The sequence below is a fragment of the Rhipicephalus microplus genome, chromosome 1, assembly GCF_043290135.1.
Source record: "Rhipicephalus microplus isolate Deutch F79 chromosome 1, USDA_Rmic, whole genome shotgun sequence".
Classification (NCBI taxonomy): Eukaryota; Metazoa; Arthropoda; class Arachnida; order Ixodida; family Ixodidae; genus Rhipicephalus; species Rhipicephalus microplus.
The window spans coordinates 168415385-168438218 of NC_134700.1; the positions used below are offsets into that span (position 1 = coordinate 168415385).

Genomic DNA, 22834 nt, shown 5'->3' on the forward strand with positions numbered 1-22834 from the left:
GTTTCGGCCATAAGTATCTCGATTGCCCTGTCGTCTGAGGAGTTTGTTCGTGACTCCATCGCGTCCTGAGGCTGATCTGCCATTCAAATTGAAGAGAACATGCCTGATATCTGATACGGTGAATGGTTCATCTAGAGCAGGTGCCGCAGTTCCATGTAGTGTACCTGCTCCGAGCAATCACCATCTTTGGCGAGGGGTAGATAGCTATTTGCTACTGCTCCGAGCAATCACCATCTTTGGCGAGGGGTAGATAGCTATTTGCTAAGTTGTTAGCTATAATTCCTTCTCGGTGAGACCGACCGCGATTGATTGATATGTGGGGTTTAACGTCCCAAAACCACCATATGATTATGAGAGACGCCGTAGTGGAGGGCTCCGGAAATTTCGACCACCTGGAGTTCTTTAACGTGCACCCAAATCTGAGCACACGGGCCTACAACATTTCCGCCTCCATCAGAAATGCAGCCGCCGCAGCCGGGATCACTGACCGCGATTTCCTTCTTTATGATCCTATCCGTCGCAAGGCTAAGGGTGCTCTTCGACTGTTAATCGTAAAGAAGACTTTTCAATAAGCTCCTTTTGCTACCTCTGCGCATACGCTCGTCCATTTCGGTACGTGTTTCACCCCATTGCTGTTGGGCGAGCTGGTTCGCGTATGATTCAATCTCTTTGTTAAGAAGCGCGAGTCTTGCTCTCAGCCTGCGGTTATGTTTCTGGGTCTTCCACCTGGTCGAGAGGGCGTGTATTTCCTCCAGGAGGTTAGCGAGCCTCGAGTCCATTTGGGGAATCTCCAGGTCCATGTTGATTTCCCTGGTTGCTGCTTCAACGGTGTCGTTCAGATTGTTTAACAGATCTGGATACGTCTCATTTTGCGGGGCTGTTTCATCCCGGATTTTCCCGAAAAAGGTCCCAGTCAACGTACTCATATCTCAAGAGAGCTCTCGGTTTGACACGCGACATAATTTCAAGTATGCAATGATCACTGCTTAGTCCATCCTGAAGGTTGTCCCATGCGCCTTTGATTCCTCGGAGGAAGGTGACATCGAATATACCTTATATTTTTTTGTTGTTAAGGATTGCACAGATTTACGACTGGGTTGTAGCTGAATTAATGAAGAGTGACAATTAACAGCAACTGCAAGCCAAGCAGCGCAGAAACGTTAATAAACACGACGTAAGCAGTGAGCAAGTGTTGTACTGAAACTAAAATAATTACCACCGATCACTTTCTGGCAATCTTAAATTCGGAAACGGACTACTCGTGAAAAGGGCTCCGATCCTCCCATTTGACTCCACCACCTGCGTTCACTAATTAAATGGTTAGCTCCCCTAGTTTAAAAAAAAATATTGCCATAATTGATATCTCGAGTCGTATTAGAATGCCTGCCTGCATATAACGATTACGAAGGCAGCGAGCACATAAGGCATTTTCCCTTCTTTTCGAAGACTTCGTCGGAACATGTTTCTCGAGGATAGTTATAGCATGAGAACAAAACGACGACACAGAGACAAGAAGGACACGAAAGACCTTCTTGTCCTTCTTGTCTCTGTGTCGTCGTTTTGTTCTCGCGCTATAACTATCATCATGCCATACCAACTAGCCCAAGCTGCCACAGTTCTATGTTTCTCGAGGCATTCTGCATACACCCGTGTAAGCTCCCCAACAGTCCATTATGAATGCCACCGCCGTGGCACGCTCATAATAATTTAAAGATTATTTACTAAATAACTTAAAACTTATTCACTTTTCCCGGTTTCTTAATGCGCAGCTGTACCTACAAGCACGATTGTTGCCTTCATTTCGTGCATTTCGCCTTCTTGCAAACGCGGCCGCCTGCCGCGAGCTACAGCGCCAAATTGTGGAGCTTAAAGGGACACTAGAGGCAAATGTTAAGTCGATGTCGATTGGTGAAATAGCGGTCCAGAAACCTCGTAGTGCTACTTTTGTGCCAAGGAAGTGCTTATGTTAAAATGAAATCTTATTTTAGTGGACCGCATCCCGTTAGCAGACTTCAAAATTATTCGCCTCAAGTGGAAACTTTCACGTCACTGTTGCCGTGCACAAAGATGCCCGGCTTTACTGCGCAGCTGTATATAGTAGCAGCAGAGCGAAAGTAGCGAGAGCCACAGCACAGACAACGGCCATTGAACAATTTTCTGCCATGGCCTCCGAAATAACAGGCAAGCTTGGTTCAACAGGGCCCGGCTAAATGGCACGACCTGTCCAGTTTTTTTTTTTTTTTTTTAACTACTCGCACCATTCCCCATAGTAACGTTCGACCGTTCTTTTTTCAGAAAAGCAAACAGAAACGAACAAGCATTTTATTACGTTTCTTGATGCACGGACGGTTCTTTAATTATTGCGGCTAGTTCGTTTACTAGTGATCGATTGTAGGCAATATCACTGGCGTAATCGGAATCATTTTGCGAATGTCCTATTCTCGTGGCATATGTTCTCAAGCATTTACATCAATTTCTTGGCAAGTGAGGCACTGCTGTGATGATAATGTCATTTTAGATGTTGTTACCCATTGAGCTTTCACTGTGACATAAATTATTTGACTTATGTGTCCCTTAAAAACTTCCCCTATAGAGGTGAATATGAATAAGATGGGCCCCTCTAGAATATGATCATATACAATAACTAAGGGTACCACGCCTCAATAACTAAGGGTACACACCTCCAGGACATCCAATTATCGCTGGAAAGAAAGTTAATTCTTTGGCAGATGCTAACCAAGGCCAAAAGCGATAGTGTTTATTTACAGTGGCTTTCAGATCTTGGTGGCACGGTAACTGCTTCAACTTTTTCCAACTCCTTCAGCAATGAACAGCTTTGACAGAGAGTTCCAGTCGAACGCTAGCCTGATGGCATGCTGTGACTTTCATTTCACAATCAAAAATGTGTAATGGGGCCCGACTCTTTGCTACGATTCTCCTAACTAAATGTCACAGATAATTACAAAAAAGATAGCAAAATACTGAGGGCTTTATGCAAACAGCACTTACACACTTCATGTTGATGTGCGTTAATTTTTCCTGCTACTTACGAATTATTAGTTCTTTCATTACATTTACTAAAGTTATCAAATAAGCTGCCGATGCAAAAGTATTTGAGAGACCCAGGTAGTTGGTTAGTTCATTTGCAAGTACTGTCTCAGCAAGTTCATCAAATGAATTCGACTGCATATCACAGTATTCACCACTGTTTATTCACAATTACTTGCAAAACATCACTTTCATCAGGAAGCTACATCGTGACAATGAACATATTAGATACGCACATTCGCTCGCTAGGCACACTAAGTCATCTAACAGGATACCTCAGAAAACTTTCTGTACGTCTACATACCTTAAGTGAAGTATGTCTATACCAGCACGATGGGGACAAGATAAACCTTAATTACACAGTATCAACCAAAGAATATATAAACTTTTTTTGCTCATAGATACGAGATAGAAATTTTATTTCACAGAACCGTAACATATGATTACTCACAGAAAAAAAAACAATTTCTGCAACAAATCGACGTGTCACTACCAAAATTTATGTCAATAAGCTCAAGGGAACGAGTGGCACAAAAAAAGGTGATTCTAACGAACAAAACAAACAGCACCAGGTATACAATGTTGACTATGCACAAATACTCATAAGGTTAACCAAAGTACATGAGTTAACCGTGCCAGAATGAAGGCAAATGATGCAGCATATATTCCCACGATAAACCAAGCCAACAAACATAAAAGCCGGCAATGCAATAATTAATTTACCAGCATAAGGAATGCTGAATCTTTTACACACTGCGATTTCGCTCTCCCTTGTGATGCAGTGCTCCTTATCTGAACTGCATCACCTTTATCTAGTCGAAGCAGCCCCACCAAGTAACTATGCTCAACGAGATCAAGCAATCTCTTCAGGTAGAAATACCATTTTATGCAAGTTGATAGCGCAAATACTATGCTGCACAATGTGCCCACTGCGACTACAATAATAATTTTATAGGACTGATGAGTTACCTAAAGGTCCAGTATATCCGGCACAAGGCAGTACCCAAAAACATGCACCAAAAACATAGATTTCAACATATGCAGAACTGAAATAAGTCTGTACAGTGAAAGCCCTGCAGTGCTTGCATACCCCAGCACTTGGCAAAAGTCAATATACAGTGGCAACAAGTAGGAACAGGCCACAGACCGAAACAGCGCATGTGCTGCAGCAGGTAATGTGCACAAACACACCTTCACCGGCTATGTTGCCTTTTCCTTCTAATGCTAAACTCATTACAGCATCACTGAAGTCTAGCACAATGAATTATTAGTTTGGACAACCATACTAACTCAGCTGCCAATGCAACTAGCAAAATCAAAGCTAAACTTGTGCCTCCACTCCGAAAGGAGATCAAAAGGGCGAAATAATCAGCAAGGACAAGAAACGAACTGCTAAAAAAGTTCGAGCAGCAAGCAAAGCAAGATGTGTAAGCAATCACCCTGAATGAAGGTGCCAAACTGCTACATGGCTACAAAATTAACTGTTCTACTCTTTATTTCACAGCATTATAGCAAAGCAGCTTCTTGTAGTTGTTTTAGTAAAGAAAGACTGCAAGTTTTACAGTGAAAAAGCAGTAAAAAAAAAAGGAAAAATAACAGTGAAACTCAGCAGCTTCTCAAACAAAAGGAAAAAAAAATGTACGAGATTATATTCGTAGAAATGTACTTGCAAAAATGCTATGTATATATACGCAACAACAACAAACCAAAAAAAAAAAAACTGACCCTAAAAAAGCTGTACAATATGCATGCACAATACAATATAGGCTCATAAAAATTACGAAAAAAAGGGCAAAGATATAATTTGATAGCCATATTAACCTTATCTTTTAGCTTTAAGAAATAGCATTCACATCTAATCACAACAAAACGAAAAGACTGCAGCTCATATGCACTGAACCACATTTGTCTTTTCCATTCTATGGCACAAAAACTCTAAACAGCTTTACCATGATGAACTGAAGAAGAATTGGTAAAATATTTCTGCAAGCAGCAAGTTCATGCGTCACATGATGTAGACACACCCTCGGTCATATATTTTTTCTTTCTCATCTTATCAGTGCATGTTCACTCACCGTGCATTCACTCACCAGTGCGCTCAATTCACCTCCACTGGTAGCATCTGCTTACCTCAATTTACCCATCTCTGCTGACAGTGCTGAAAAAAGGCATGAACTGGTAACAATGGTGTAGGCCTTTAAACATTTCACCATTAAGAGTATTCGCCACAACCTGCCTCCCGTAATGGCTATGAATGGCTAATTCAATGGACATGCATCGTGCTAAGAGCATGAGTGATAAAACAGAGCAAGACATAGTAATGCACTTGCTTGAGCTCACAGAAGACAATGCACACAACCATTGGCAAAGTAAGCAACAAACACATCTATCAAGCAAATAAAGAATCACGATTGAAGTAATACTATTCCTCCACGGGTGATTCACTCCTGATCCCTGAGCCTGTTCTCCACCATTCGACAACACGATCAAAGTATACAAGAATCATGATGTTAGTGCAATAAATGGACAGAAAAGGAGAAATAAAGTGATCAGGGCACCCGAATGGCATAAGGATCCTTCGATTGTTTTTCTGTATTGTTAATTAAAGCATGCTTCACAATAGGAACAAGTATTATGCTATAGTTGCCCAATTCACGTGCTATGTGACGCCACACAGGCTCATGAAGAGTGTGCCACACTCGCCGCCATGGCTACAGATGGCGCTGACTGACACTCCTACGTTTGAATTCACATATATACCCAATAAAGTGGCTGTGGGGATAGCCGCCGTGGTAGCTCATGTTTATCGTGCAATTGGGAGAACATCGGGCCTACACTATTTCCTTGTCAAAAAAAACAAAACTTCCTTTTAATCAATCGCACACGAATGGTAACGACATCGCATAAAAGGAAAGTTATCATCACGTGACGGCGCCATAAAAAACGGTCCCTTAACGACCACCTACTTGAATAATTGAACGGTATATACGTAATGACTGTGTGGTCAGTGCATTCACAATCCTGCGTTCTGAGAGTTTACGGGTGCGTCTAGTTTTGTACTTGCAACAAAACGACACTATCTCGCTAGTTGACGTCGTTTTGGGTGGTTTCATGACACTACCTAGCTTAAGATAACATAACCAGGCTGGCTAGAGAGCCGTTAATCGAACGAGAAGAGGAAGCGATCACGTGTACAAAGTACTATCACGACAGCAGTGGCGGTTCGTTCTTCGGTGCTGGCTGTAAGGGTACTGTTGCTGAATGGCATAAGGAGCATTCGATTGGTTTTCTGTATTGCTAATTAAAGCATGCTTTACAATAGGAGCAAGTATTATGCTATAGTTGCAAAATGTTTTCTTATCTTTCACCTTAAAACTTCCCCGAGTGCCTTGTTTAGGTAAGCATTAGGTGATCATGCAACATCGACCGCACAAATAATATCGCAAACAACGAGAAGAACAAAATCCGCAGTTTCACCAACACTGCGATTCTCTCGAGCAGACTACATAGCAGCTGCCTTTGACACTGCCTCACGGCCCGCTGATAACTCAACAGGAAGTTAATAACACACTAGAACTACATTAAAATTGTACTATGGCTGTGTTATATCAGTAATAAACTTAAAAAGACTTGTTAAAGGTCTAACATATGGCACTATGCGTGGCACCAAGCTCACAATAACAAGAGACTAGAACAGGCTGTTCTACGAGTGATCTTGCAAAATCAACAGGGCTTTAACTTTTGTACACCTTGCTTTAAAGATACAGCATGCCAAGGTGACTATTTTGTAGCAAAGCCTGTCTCACAAGCGCTTTTACATACTAAGGGTGCCTTCTCTTTACATATAACTGCCATAAAAAGACATCATTGGCAATGCTATGTTCATTTAAGATTAGCATGATACTCCACTTGAGAAAAACCTAAATACAATTTTTGTTACAGTCTAACCATCGACAATTTCCATGCTTATAAAGTCAGCAACAGTTGTTATTTCGGTTCTGCCAAGAACCAGATAACACAACATATTGAGGCCATAACTGGCGACAGCAGCACAGCTGTTCTCTGAGGATGATAATGCACTTCTTATAATGATGATGTGCTATCTTAACGATTAACATACATCGTGTATGCAAGAATATCACATACAAAAGCCACAGTGCTACTGGAAATCACCAAAAGGGAAGCACTTCTTTTCTTGAATATTTTACTTTTTCCGCCACAGCACTAACATGAGCGATATCCTCACGAGCATTGTTTTTGTGCATGTCTGCTACATCCCTTTCTTTTTTACCTAATGAATACACTTCCTTCGTTCAGCTACTGCCACAAAGTTAAGACCTGTCCGCTTTGTTTATATGCAATCCTTGCTTTGTACATTTACATACTTTGATTCTACAGGTCAGAAAGCTTCACCTGCTCTATAATTTGGCCTTGATGTTCTGCCCATCAGAGTAAAGTGAAGTGAACTGCACAGAATTAACCGTGTTGAATGCAAGGGAGCCCCCAACGAAAATGCAGCCAGTGTTGAGTGAACTGAGCCGGACACTGTTGCACCACACACCAGAAATAAGACAAAGAAACTTAGCTGTGGGGTGTGTGGCACTCATGGGGGAGTGCTCCACGACGCGGGTAGAAGGTGTGCCGCAACGAGTAGTTGAGCAGGTTGGTGACATGTGACATGTAGATGTCCGAGTAGCGGAATAGCCGTCGGGAGAAGTAGGTTGGGTTGTGATGCGTGCGGAAAATGCTCCCGAAGTTGGCATTGAAGAGAGACTTGGTGGTTTTCCTGTTTTATTAACATGCGGGAGAAAGAAGAAAAAAAAAAGAGAAACATGTAATCATAAAAACGCAGTTTTTCAATTGGCTCGGTGTAATAAAACTACAGGCTGTGTATTTCTATTGAAAGGTTAATGATGACACTACAGGTTTTCACTTAGGGCTGTAGCATTGCAGTCAGGTGGCTAGTTGTGGCTCCTGGAAGAACCCATGGATGCTTCAGCGTTTTTTCCTTCTGCTAGCACAAGATCTCACACTGAGATTTTGCTTGATTTGAGAAAATCTGACTAGCTTCCTTCAAGATTGTATTCCCAAATATTTCTTCTAGTGAAACTAAATAGGATAAAGATTTGTTAATATGGACTCTGAGGGGGCTAGAAAACTGTTTGAATTAAATAGAGTTTGAAATAGCGGTAAAGTCCTAAAATTAATCGAAATTGCACTATGCTGCATGAGCAGAACCCAAAGAAGCCACCTCTGGACTCGTTTTAATACTACATGTTTGTCGCAGGTGATTTTTTAAGTTAAGTTTATAGAGCTTTAAGAGCAAATAAAATTAATGAATCAGTCAGTAACACAACAGAAACAAGCATCGACATGCATTCATGAGAGCGGGAAGTCCTTATTTATGCTGCAAAACATGATTATTTTCATGGCAGAGTTAATGCAACCAAAGTAAAAAGTAACTAATCAGTATTTTGCATTTGTTCAAGCTTCTTTCATCCCAACTCTATGAGACGTTGTATGTAGTTTGTCCACGTGCCCCAGCACAGCGTTCCAATTCTCCTCTGCTGAAAAATTCTGCTGTTTCGTTCATTTGCAGCTCTAGTAAATCTAGTTTGGTTTGGTTTTACAACATACTGTGATTACTCTGGGTCTACTACATGGGAAACAATGAAGATGAAAAGTTTCCAGTTCGAATTAATGGTTATGAATACCAATGCTCTCTAATTATGTGAGTTTTCCCCCAAAGAAATAAATACACACAGCTGTGTCGGGACCACAGCACCAGTTCTAATTAGCAACAAGTTTGAATAAACAGAGTTCAAATTAACCAGCTCTTACTGCATAAGACTTGCAAGACACTATAAAATCTGCTTACCTTAGCTGATCACGCTCCTGCAGGAGTTGTTCGATGAAGTCCTCAATGTCCTCATGGTCCTGAATTTAATCACAAAAGCAGATACAATTGTGTAATGGGACAAAAGAGCATTACATAACACAGACCCTAACAGAAGATTCAGCGAAAAGCGTCGGCTCTAATGTGACACCAGCCTTAGGCTTTTTGATGTGAGCTCCCCCTGTCATCCAGATCAGCAAAACAGAAGATTGGAGTGCTGTCTTTTGCTATACTTGCCATGCTAAAGTATGGCGACATTTGTCTTGTAGAGTTAAAGCTTGATTTTATGAAATTGAGGGTACCCGCAATTTATTTCATGAAATCAGGAAGCAAAATAGGCTATGGGGTAACTGCAGAGGGAAGAATCTGAATTAGTTTGTTCAGCCAGGGTACCTGTGAAATTGGGTTTTGGTAAATCAAGTTTCAACAGAACAGAATTTCATTTTACACCTTTTGCAAAATGCAGGCAGAATATTTGTTGCCTCTCTTTTTTACTATACGATGTCAAACCTCTCTGTGGTAACAAATATGTATATAATGATTATTAAAATATGACAAAACTTAAAAGATATCAAAGCAATGTTAGTGTAAAACAAACACATTCCTGAAATGTATATAGACATAACAAAGGAGCACCACATGATATGAGGAAAACATTATCGCAAGATGAGACTGCAACATGCATTAACATCTCCCATGACCAATTCACAACACACGCAATGTTGACGATGTCTTTAGGCACGATGACTAACATCCCCACAACACAGTGAAAATTGGAGGCAATAGGCATGTGGTATACATCATAAATATTGGGCATGTTTTGGTTAGCAGGATGCAGTGGTCAAACACACCATCACCATTTCATCAAGCTGAGCACGGTTTATGAGCAAGCTAACAGGTGTTCTACCCATGACTAGAGGAGTTCAGAAGTGTCAACTCAGAGGACCTCTGCATACCTAGAATGTGGGCTCATGGAACCCACATTTGCCCTGCGTTGCAGCGTTACAGCAAGAGTAGGCTGCTTGGAGCTCACACAGGCGTTCACGAGGATGGCATAGTGGGTTAGTTGGTACTGCAGCTTAGAAGTGGTTCAGCCCACGCAGTTCGGGACAAAGTAAAGAAAGCGTGAAGAATACAAAGTTAAGTGCTGTGCCTTTTTTTACCTTCACTTTGCTCCCACCTGCGTGTGCTGTAATGTTTCTAATATATTACGAAGAAAGGCAGATATTCCAGTTTTCTTAGGTCTGAGTTCATTTCAAATAACCTCAAAAAAAAAGTGAGAAGCAACTTAATGTATTCACTTCTTCACTAACTATACATCACCCCAGCAATGTGCAGGCGAATGTTCGGGGTCACTGAGTGAGACGTGTTCGTGACTGCCTGCGTGCATCCAGACATCAAGCATGTTCAACTAGTACGCGAATGTTTATTCCACCTATCCAAGCTGTTGTTCTTGGTTTACACGTTTACCCTCCACAACGATTCATCGCATCATAACACGTGACAGCACTGATTTCAGGCAGGGCGTGTGTGCCTGCACGTAAAAGTCTAGTTTGATGAGAAATTGGAATGAAGCTAAATGTTTGGTATAAGTATTGTTACTGCATATCCAAATAGCCCAACTTTCAATTCTGTTGAAGCTAAATGTTACAAAAGAAGTCGCAGCAAGAAAGCAGGCATACCTAATGTGAAGGAAAACACGAACAACCAGTGTAGCGATTTGTCCATACATTTTGTTCACATGGTGACAGTTTGGCCCACAATTACTACATTGACACGTGCAACTGATAGTGACTGACACATGACAGCACATGACCACTATATCAGATTTCCTGGATGCAAAAAGGTAGCTAGCACGGTACACTGTAGATCTGGTTTAAGTAACACAGCTTGCTTTGAAGCTTCAACAGTGCGTAAGTTATTCTCTGGTTGAGACTACCTTATAAGCCAGAGTTTTCACTTCTGCATGACTTTTTTTTTTTGACAGCTGATGCCTTTGCTGTGCTAAGTGCAACAATTTGAATATATTAATGCACTGCTGTTGCTTAAAATATAAATCACAAAAAATATCTCTAAGGCAAACTTCGTGCAACACCTCCTCTACAAAACAAAGACAAATAGCCTGAGTGCAAAACTTCCATCAGCAGGAAAGCCTCAAACTTGTTTTGTCTGTATAGACAATCGATACAAGCAGTTTAAGACACTGGTGGAAACTTACCTGCATCTCTTCAATTAAGTGCTGCAGGGACTGAAGCCAGCTGACAGTGTGTCTAAATTCTTCAGAGTTCAAGATTTTAATTTCGTTCTACAGAACAAAAATAAAATAGAACATGAGCATGTTCCTGCCTAGTATGTTCCTGCTTTAGTGTTTGTGTTTTAAGGCCATGTTCAGTAGAAAAGAGTAACTGTCCTGGCCCCACAACTGTGACATTCTCTCTGGCAAGTTATTCCAAGAAAATGTCCACAAATTCGCATTTCATTTCAACAAGTCAGAATTTTGTTACAATGTTGGCTGTGAAAAATACATACGTACATGGATATCTGTATAGAACAGATCAAGAAAACTCATGGGAGAAGCATTTTTATCAGTTATGTACAATTTAATTGTGTGAAGTCGGAACAGTACTATTTAAATGTACTATTTGAATTTAATTGACTTTATTTCTTCTGTTTACAACAGAAAGGAAGCAGAAGCTAAAGGCTATGTGGCCTGACAAAGGCTTCTGCTCCTACAACAGTTCAACATGCAGGCCGTACATAATAGCACAAGTCAATACAATATATACTGTACATACATATTCAACTGAATAGTCACAAAAATAAAACTACATCTGTACAAAAAAATGCTACATAATACACTGATAGGTCATTTTGCCCTAGTCAACAACTTAAATTTGCAATAAAGACATGGAAGTTGAAAATACACACAGTGGCTTTGTCAGACAAACTCAATATTGTGTGAAATGAGCAGTGTTTTGAATGATTCATTTGACGCTTCCATAACTTCGTCGTGAAATTCGTGTATTCTATCGAGTAGTGAAAGTGCTTGGTAACTTTGTAACTGTTTCCCTTAATTCATTCTTATTCTTGGTGTTCCCAAATACGTAGTGTCGCTGAAAGCTGTTGCGTGGTTGGTGGGTGTGTCCGTGATGTAAATTGTCCCGTTTTGTTTGATATGTTGCATTAACTTGTAATAGTACATTGTAATAGTACATTGTAATAGTACATAAAAACAGGCTGCATTCTTAAGTTCTGCAAAGGCCTATGATAACCCTCAAATTCCCATAGGACTCCTTTTTGCAGTACAATCAGCTGCTTATAATTTTTAAATGTGTGAGCAATGGCAATGTCGTAAATTTAAATAAGATGGCAAATCGGTTCTGAAGATTCCTGTAAAGTGCAAGAGCATTCATAGAATGAGAAATTTGTTATAGTACCGTCTTTAGCACAGTGAAAAAAAGTATACTATACCTGTGACAATTTGTATCGATTTCTCAAGTGGTGCCGCGCTCCACATTAGTAGACCACCGTTTCTAGCTTTCAAACTAAATAGTTGTCAGTGAGAGCAGCAACATTAATGTGACAGCAGACACTTACTGCCAGCTCCCATATGATGGCTCCTGTTCTCCAACCATAATTGAGCGTCAGGTCAGCAAGGTCGCTGTAAATCTGGTCCCCAAAGTACAGCACACTGTTGCCACACCAACCAGTCATGGCCTGCAGCTGAGTGACTGTGCCCTGGATGAGGAAAAAGATAATCATTATCATCATCAGCAGCCTGACTTCACCTACTACAGGTGTTTCGCTCACATGTTTCACTAATTAACCGCTTGCAGTGGCCATGTTATCCCCACCAATTTCTTAATCTCATCTGCCTACTAAGCCTACTGCCATCCCATCACATGCTTTCTTTCTTTTAGAATTCAATATGCTACCATTAGTGACCAGCAATCACCTAGCATTTTCGCTACATGCCTTGCCTTTCTTCATTTCGACTAAGATGTCCTTACCACCCATTTGTTCTCTGACTTACTATGCTCTCTTTTTACAACTATCATTTTTTTTTTCCATGGCTAACTGCACCATCCTCAATCCAAGTTGAGGAACAAGATTTGCAGCAAGAAATGTGACACGAGTCGGAAAAAAGTGTGCTACGTATCTGTGTGTTTATGAAAGATCTAATCAGTTCTGTCAACACATCAAACAGCAGCAGTATTACAACAAGAAATAAAAAATAATAATAAAGGAAGTGAAGCACTCAATGTTGCTGTTCAGTCAACTCAACATCATGTTTAACTTCCCTTCACAGTATGAGAGTTGTTCAAATCCTTTCTGCTGGCAAATTCGTGTTCGCGTGCATTTTAAATGTGTTGTACAGACCACAAATCTCAGACAAAGCATATGTACAGCTAGAACGACGCCACTTCAGTGAAGAAATAGCAAGCCACACTGCATGTAGAGCACATGTAGAGCTAGAAGGACACCATTTCAGCAAAGAAATTGCAAGCCACAGTGCGTGTGTGTGCAGCGAAATTGCATGTCTCATAGGTGTGGTGCATGAAGTGAGCCTGACATAAAATCAGTGTTGATGTGTAACGTGCAAGTGAACAAGCTAATGAACTCGCAGAAAGTGGCTTTGGCGCAGTATAGCTCAAATTTTTTCCTTGAGAACGTGTTATCTTTGATTAGATATTGTGTACAACAGCTTGGATGCAAATGAACCTCAGTGCTATTGTTGCAATGTATCAAAGCTGGCAAAGCGGCAGTAGTGACAACAGAAATGGGGCTGCCAACATGAGAAGAATGATGTGGTTTATGGCACAAGCTTTCCATCCAGCCCCTTCAAATACATAAACCCACTTTGCCCAGCACCTTCACCACTCAATTCTGTAAAAGGAACTTGAAGGAGCCATATTAAAACAACATGGGTGCAATGAAGCAAACACTTATAAAGTGTTCCCGACCAATGTCAACATAGACTGTATGTGCTTTTGCCGGACATGAGATCATATAATGATTGTAGGTATTTTTGTGCTGGAGGTAACCATTACAAGTGCTTTCAGTATTTGTTCACATTCATGTCTCATCATAACACGCTTCATGGCTAAATCAAGGTGTGCCAGGAGAGCAAACAAGATCAACACATTCCTTAACATTGCTGCTTGAAGTCAGAAACCAGGCACAGTATCCAGGGGCAAAAAAAAGAAAAAAAGGATTACTTCCATCAACATTTCATTCTCAGAAAACAATCAACGTTCGACATCCCAGACGTTACATCATGAGATACTTGCCCGGCAGAAGGATAACAAATAAGCATTGCTATTAGTATATTAAAGAAACACTGACACAAAATTTTTATATCCTGTTCTTTTTGTTGCAATAAGCAGCTAATGAGCCAGCTGGAAACTTTGTTTGCTTGAGTGCACGACAGTTCATTATGCCAAAAAATTTGTATAGTGCGCAGATGTAGTTTCAGTTGAAGAGAGCACCGAGTGATGATGGACCCAGAGTGGTTTCCGTGTAAATATAGCTTGCTACAACACAAAACCACTTGAACATCAGCATCCAGTTGCAGTTGACAAATCTTTTCAATGAAGGCACCGTGGGCGCTCCTGTACTAGGATGCTGTGAACAGTGAGCATAACCCACAAATATGCATTGCCAAAGCAAGGATGCCAGTCTTTGTAGTACTACAGTGCAAGGAGGGGCTCCCTCTTTCTACTGAGAAAGTCTGCTAAGAGAGAGTGCTTGCAAAAAGAATAGCAGCCAACATAAATTCATGCTGCAGGTGGTTGTTGGTTGTTTACGTTACAAAGAAGCTGTTGCCAATGTCATGAGATATTCAAGTATAAACTATCGAATATATTCGATAGTTTATACTTTGCAGATGGTGTACACATGTCCACACAAGCATACACCACAAGTTATCTTGCACTGAAAATTTTGTGTGAGTAGGTACTCCTTTATTGAATTATTCTTTTCATTGAACATGTGACGCGTGAAGACCAGTGTCGATTAATATTGGGAAGAAAAAGTTGCCGGATCTCGTGATGTCTGAATGTCCCATAACTTTTCTATGTCAGTATGCTCCTTTTTCATCACCGAATGCTTTTGTAGTGATGCACTAACAAGACCAAATTACAATGTTCATTAGAAGTCACAGCACGTGCACAAACCTCAATGTAGACTTTGTTCTTCTCCAGTTTGGTGACGCGCTCCCAGAGCTGACTCTTCGTTTCAGGGTCATACACACGAAACGGTCTGCAAACAGGAGGCGCACGTGAAGAATGTATGCACTTGCACAAAGTGAAAGGTCGCGTGAGAGCCAACTTGAGCTTACAGCATCCATGAATTGTGGTGGATGCACTGGTCTGATCAACTGACAAGAGTCCTTGTTTTAAACACATGGTCTTTAGCTCTCATTATTAGCATTTATGAGTTCTGCATTTCAGGTGAGCTGCGTGCTTCAGCACTTATTTGAACAGATAAAATCAAAGAGAAATAAAAATAAGAACAGGTGAAACAGTGCTACTACCTTTACCTTATGGTATAATAGGTCATCATAGTTTGATTACATGAACAATCAGTTACAGCAAATTATCTACAATCACTACAACTCAATGACTGCAGGAAACCAAGCCACATTTTTAAACATCTGAGAAGGAAACAAAGTATAAAATGTTCGCCTCTTATTCAAATGAAGTGAATTTCTGGATTTTAAAGGTTAACGAGTATATTGATGTTTTTTTTTGTTGTTGTTGATGCTTGAGGATTCATCGCATAGATATTCAGGCTTGTTTCGAGAAGGCTGTTAGCTTGCCAACTCCTATTTTTCTCACAACCTTACCTAGTATACATACTCTGCAAGGACATGGCTTCACAGCAGGAACATTGTAAAAAAGAAATCATTTTGCTCACCGACACCTTATTGAAAAGGAAAATAGCACTACCTTACATCAGTGTGCAGATGTGAATGCACAAATGCAGTAACACTATAATTCTGAATAAATGGACACACACACTCTTTTACATAAGAAATACTATACACAAAGAGAAGGCATAGCTTTTCCACTTGGATAAATTTTCGTATAGAGGGAGGCACACAACAGTTATTGCAGTAATTGAAACTTGAAGTTTATTTATGCAAGGTTAGCTCTGACAGTGGGGGAGAGTTGGGAGGTCTGGCACAGTTGGAGGAATGGGACGGCACGTCTATCGCTCTTGCAGTTACTTCAAACATGTTAGCCAATGACTCATTTCAAATAGGTGCTTACTGAACGATTGCATGGCTTTAATGGCGGGCGTCTTCATTGAATGGAGCTTTCTGTAACTGGAAGTCACCATTTTCACGTATAAAAAGTAAGTTTCTGCTATCACAATTGTGACGCTCTCATTTTCCAGCTTCATTCTGGATGCTAGAATCAATTTTTTTCCCCAAAACACACATCAGCGATGCACTCTTTCAAAGGAAAAGTTCAGGCATTACAATTGAAATTTAGCTGCTGAATGTAGTTTTTTTCAGAAGAGTAGTTTGGGAGGAGTAAGTCAATTGAGTTGAGGGAGGTACACTGTCAGATTCCTATCCTATAAAAATAAAAGGTACAACAAACATCAATACATGCACATTGGGGAAGCAACAATTGAACAAGCATTCACGACAGTATTAAAAAAAGAGTGCAGCACAGTCAAGACTGCCGCCATAGACCATTAAAAAATAAATTGTGTTTTCTGAAGGACTGATGTTCTTCAAGTGAAGAACACACACTTGCTGTTGCCTTTGACGAGTCTGACAAGGAAATGTCAGGTTTTGATAATGACTGCCAAGACATTTGTGAAATCAACTGGCTTAAACAAATATATTAAAGTGACATAAGGCCACGCTTTTCCTGTCAGATCTAGTAAAAAAAAACTTGGCATTTATTACACAGCTAGAAATTATAGCAGTCATAACGTGTCAAAGTGAGTGCACAGTTTGAGCAGAACAGAAAAAACAGCTCTTAGTTTTACTTTTTTCCTAAGAAAGATATGAGGACACTACCAATTATGAACATCATCATGAAGCTTCAGGTATTAAAAACTATCGGTGCACCAAAATTTGTGCAGCCCCTCTTAATGTTTAATGTTGAACTATTCACTTATAAGTGTGTACCCACTCGACAGACTAAATTCGTCTTTTCTGCAGTGGACAGTGCATCACTACACTAGGCGTCACGGATTTTTTGTGCCATCCATGCCGGGTTGGTTTACCTCGCAATAGAAAAATGCCAAGCTATTTTTCACACAGCAGATTTAGCCCAGGATGCTATTGTAGGTCTGGCAAAAGGCACAACTTTTTTCCTCACTCGTGTTTTTCGCTAGGCCTCTTGGACTTCTTAGCACTCAAGCTACCGCAAATCTTCGAGGCCGTGTTTCAGCAACACAGGCACTCGCTAAGCCTACAGCTCCGAGAAAATGAGTATGGCTGTCGAAAACGAGGCCAACTCATCATAAATATGTTGCCGGTGTTGCGGGGTTTATTGAGGTACACAGCGATCGGGAAGATAGCACCAGCAGCAGGCAAAGCGATTGATTGATATGTGAGGTTTAACGTCCGAAAACCACCATATGATTATGAGAGACGCCATAGTGGAAGACTCCGGGAATTTCGACCACTTGGGGTTCTTTAACGTGCACCCAAATCTGAGCACACGGGCCTACAACATTTCCGCCTCCATCGGAAATGCAGCCGCCGCAGCCGGGATTCGATCCCGCGACCTGCAGGTCCGCAGCCAAGTACCTTAGCCACTAGACTACCGCGGCGGGGCAGCAGGCAAAGCGTAGCCAGGGAGCGAACAGCCGAGCGAGCCAGGCGATGACAATGCACTTCCGCATGTGTATCTTCTTCCTCACAACAACCCCCGGTATTGAGAGGTAGCTAACCTAGCAACCTAGAGAGAGGACAGAGGGTCATAATACGGCTTGAGACGGTTAATGTGGACTGTTTGCCGCCCCCGGCGACGAAGGTCGGGAGATAGCGTAACGGGTTCAACCACATAATTAACAGGAGAGGTCTGTGCAACCACGCGGTAGGGTCCGTGATACTTTGGAAGAAGCTTAGACGAAAGGCCGGGAGCAGCAACTGGTGGGACCCAAAGCCACACTTGAGAGTCGACAGTGAAAGGGTCAGGAGAGATGTCGGAGTTGTGACGCAGTTTTTGGCGACACTGTTGGTTGTAAGTGAAAGAACGGGCCAGTTGTCAGCATTTCTAGGCGTGGTGAGCCACCGCAGACATAGGCTGGCAGTTGTTAATGTCTGGATAATATGGTAGAATCGTATCAATGGTGCTAGCGGGTTCACAGCCGTATAGCAAGAAGAATGGTGAGAATCCGGTGGTAGCTTGGGAGGCGGTGTTGTAGGCGAATGTGACAAACGGAAAAACAAGATACCAATTTCAGTGGTCTGACGCAACGTACATCGACAACATGTCACCCAGAGTTTGGTTAAATCGTTCCGTTAATCCGTTTGTCTGTGGGTGATATGCGGTAGCGGTGCGGTGAATAATTCTGCATTCGGATAGGAGTGATTGCAACACGTCTGAGAGAAATACATGGCCCGATCACTGAGCAGTTCACGAGGGGCGCCATGGCGGAGAACAAAGCTGCATAGAATAAACGAGGAAACGTCTTTGACTGTTGCGGCAGGTAATGCAGCGGTTTCGACGTATCTTGTCAAGTGATCCACGGCGATGACAATCTAGCGGTTGCCAGCGCCAGTGCATGGGAGAGGCCCGTACAAGTCAATGCCAACGCAATCAAATGGGTGGGCTGGGCGGGGAAGCGGCTGGAGAGGCGCTGTGGAGAGGTGCAAGACTGGTTTGCGTCGTTGGCAGGCGAGGCATGAGCAGACGTATTTGCAGACGAAGCTGTACGTTCCGTGCCAATAATAGCATAGGCGAAGGCGCGTGTACGTCTTGAGCACGCCACCATGGCCACAATGAGGGTCATTGTGGAAAGCCGAGCACCGATCGCGACGAATATGGCGGGGCATGACCAATAACCATGTGCGGCCATCGTTGTGGTAGTTACGGCGGTATAAAAGACCATCGCGGATAGTGTAATGCTGCACCTGGCGCCGTAGGGCTCGTGGAGCCGGGGTGGTCAAAGGCTAGACAAAAAGTTTAGAATTGTGGCGATCCATGGGTCATTTCGTTGCTCCGAGGACATGTCCAAGATGTCAAGTGGCGAAATATCGTGACTGTGACTAGACGCGTTGGCGTCTGAAATGAGTGGGAAGCGTGACAGGGCATCAGCGTCAGAGTGTTGTTGGCCAGAACGATATACGACATGGATGTCGTATTCCTGGAGTCGGAGGGCCCACCGAGCGAGGCAACCTGACGGGTTCTTGAAGTCTGACAACCAACACAGAGCGTGGTGATCTGTTACGATGTCAAAACGACGACCGTAAATATAAGGGCGAAACTTCTGTAGAGCCAAAATGATGGCCAGGCACTCTTTTTTGGTTACGGTGTAATTGGTCTCAGGTTTTGTGAGTGCAGGGCTGGCGTACGCAACCACGAATTCGGCGTTGGCATCGTCACGTTGTGCGAGCACAGCACCAAGGCCGACACCACTAGCATCAGTGTGAATTTCTGTGAGTGCGTTTGGAGCAAAGTGACGCGAAATTGGTATAGATGTAAGCAGGCGTCGAAGTGTCGTAAACGCATCGTCACAAGCTTCTGACCAAGTAAATAGTTCGTTGTCGCCTTGGAGGAGTGCATTGAGAGGTGCGATGACAGTAGCAAAATTTCGAACGAAGCGCCAAAAATAGGAGCATAGGCCAATGAAGGTGTGCAGTGCTTTCAGGTTAGTAGGCTTCGGGAACTCGGATACGACGCGAAGTTTAGCAGGATCGGAAAGAATGCCTTCTTTGGAGATGACGTAGCCTAGTATAGTTAGTTTTCTAGCGGCGAATAGGCACTTTTTCAAGTTAAGCTGGAGACCGGCATTTTGGACACAGGTGAAAACTTGATGCAACCATTGTAGATGGGTCGGGAAATCTGGCAGAAAAACGACAATATCATCTAAATAGCAGAGGCAAGTGTGCCACTTAACCGTGTAAGATGCCGTCCATCATGCGTTCAGAGGTGGCGGGCATGTTACAGAGACCGAATGGCATTACACTGAATTCGTACAATCCATCTGGTGTTACAAATGCGGTTTTCGAGTGATCAGTTTCAGCCATGGGCACTTGCCAGTAGCCAGAGCGGAGATCCAAGAAAGAAAAAAACTCCATTCCTTGCAAGCAGTCGAATGCGTCATCAATTCGTGGCAACGGGTACACATCCTTTCGGGTAATCTTTTAAGCCAGCGGTAATCGACGCAAAATCGTATTGTGCCATCTTTCTTCCGAACACCGGCAAAGCTTTCGAACGCAAACCTGAAACAAATACAAGTGTCAGTCTTGAACCAACAGCCCATGCAACACACGATGAAGAGCTTAAAAATTCAAAGTGGGCAGCTCTCGCTGCAGACAGTGCCACCATGTTCTTTTAGGGGCGAAGCTCCTTAAGGTCGAGGCCTTTTTGTTCACGACGTTGGCGTGCACCGTATCAATGACAATGAAGATGATAGCAATGACGATCAAGGACAACGACTGGCTTGTGCAGTATATGATGTCGCGATATGCTCGACGATGCATTTGGCATGGCTGGAAACAACCAACAACCACCAAGAAAATGTGCGCAGACCTCGTCTTTGCCAACTTCAGGGTAGATCTGATTTCACAAAGCAGTATTAATGAAGGCAAAGTGAAATTCACTACTCAACACAACATACCATTTATGACCAATACACCTTGTATATAACCATACCACTTTGTCACTCATTGACATGCGTGATTGGCCAATGCCACGGGTGATTTATGGTAACTCCGAACAATTCCACTGCTTCCCCCACTCATCATCATTCACTTCGTGGATATGCTATGTTACGTATTTTGTGCTTTTTTTTCTCCGGTGCATTCCTCTTCTCGCTTTGTCTGCCTTCTGCATACGTTTTGCAGACGAAGGGGCGGCAGAACGATCGTCCGCCGAAGAGATTCCCATGAAACTGTCCGTCGAAAAATACACGCTAATCGTTGCTGAAAACACTTAAGCCATTGTCCTACATACATCCCACTCCTCCCAAGTTATGTCCCAATCCACCTAAAGAGGCAGGTTGAACGGGACAGAATTTAGCCACCACAAACTGTTTTTTTAGTTCTTGCATTAAAATTCAATTGCAGGAACAGTTTTAAATGTCACATAGTTTAAAAAGAAAACACATGCCAATTTCCTAATGATTCATTTGCCAGACAGCTACACCAAAGTAAAGTTTGGATGCATAAGCATTCCAGCATAAGCATTTGTTGGATGCATAAGCATTTGTTGGAGAAGCAAAAATATGTACTAAGCCTTGGTACATATCAGTACAAAAATTTGGAAGAAACTCCACAATAATCAATTGTGAAAGAGCTAATAGTGAAAGCGTGATATTTTTACAAAGTGATAATGATAAAGAGAAAATGAAAAAAAAAAACGTGTCTTTTTAGTAATCACTGTGTGTGTGTGTGTGTGTGTGTGTGTGTGTGTGTGTGTGTGTGTGTGTGTGTGTGTGTGCGTGTGTGTGTGGAGAGAGAGAGAGAGAAGGATAATTTTTAGTGGTGTACTTGCTTGTACAAACTCGACATGTGATTTGTTTCTCGAGTTATGACTCACTCACATTTCTGACGTGCAGACGAATGTAGATAGGCCGCAGCGGATTAGGAAGACTTTCATTTATTGTTTGCTACATTAGGTAATGACTTAATAAAACTTTAAACAAGTAAAGAGGTTTTTAAATATTCTTTTGATAAAGCTGTCAAAGTATTCATGCTGAACCATCCTTTTATGTCCATGTCATGCAATAAAAAAAAATGAAGACTGATGTACAGCAATCGTCTAGTGCAAACTATGTGCAAAACCAGGCAAAAAAAAAAAGAAGACTTGGCTATCTTCAGAGAAACAAAAGCGTGCACAGCAAGCAGTAGAGAGAAATATAAACAGGAAGCAATAATCTCCGCATAATCTGATGAGAAGGAACATGTGCTAACAAAAAATGATGACACTCTTCTTACCGTGTCAATACTGTGAAAGTTGTGAAACTCGTTTTTGCTGGGCACCGCTAAAATTAGCATGGAGTGTTGTTGGAAGACGCCAATAACAAAGGCCAAATATTCTAGTTACTGGCGAATGAGCACTCTGTAGGTTCACCAAAAGCCAGTGATTATCAGGAAACATAGCAAATTATGGCATAAACCGCGTGCTCAAGTGTTTTCAGTAGCATGTAAGAGCGTTATACGAATTTGGTGGCTCCGGCAGACTGAATATTGCATTTGGCATGGGGGAAAGACCTCTAATCAATACAGAATCATATGCAAGCCTTCATACTAATGCTGAACTATAGATATCAATATCCGAATTTTGAGTTAGTACACTTCTAAATGTAGTCAACTCCTATTTGCATTCAGTAAAATATAGAGAGAGAAATACCTTCCATCAAGCAGCTCCTTTTACACTTAATACTAGAATACATTCACATGAACAATGGCAAACTGATACGCAGCTGCCAAATATTCTTTTAGTTTTGACAAAGATATGTACATAAAGCTACAGAAGATCTGCATGTTTAAGCCATGATTTTTTTTCCATGCTTTCATTAAATTAAGCCTTTTCTTTGTAGTTTTTATGCATCTCATAATATCAGTGCTAACAAGCAGCTCTGCAGTTTCAGGTGTGTAGCTGTATAAAGAAGGCTGTGGCTCTTTGAAGGTCATGAAATTTGAAAAAAGCATGTTGGCACACAGAATTTAGCGTGCCCGTGTAAATAGCTCTC

At 41.9% G+C, this 22834-nt stretch overlaps 1 protein-coding gene across 2 annotated transcripts in view; it reads right to left on the minus strand.

Moving 5' to 3' along the window:
• Positions 1-3190: 3190 nt before the first annotated feature.
• LOC142802723 (5'-nucleotidase domain-containing protein 2-like) overlaps positions 3191-22834 on the minus strand; it is a 34325-nt gene continuing 14681 nt past the window's right edge. For both annotated transcript variants that reach the window (XM_075887746.1, XM_075887749.1), the window contains exons 10-14: positions 15121-15205; positions 12542-12682; positions 11163-11249; positions 8927-8985; positions 3191-7834 (exon numbers count right to left, since the gene is read on the minus strand). In XM_075887746.1, coding sequence (XP_075743861.1) covers positions 7630-7834; positions 8927-8985; positions 11163-11249; positions 12542-12682; positions 15121-15205 — 577 coding nt within the window. In that variant the 3' untranslated portion in view covers positions 3191-7629. The remainder of the gene's footprint in view (positions 7835-8926; positions 8986-11162; positions 11250-12541; positions 12683-15120; positions 15206-22834) is intronic.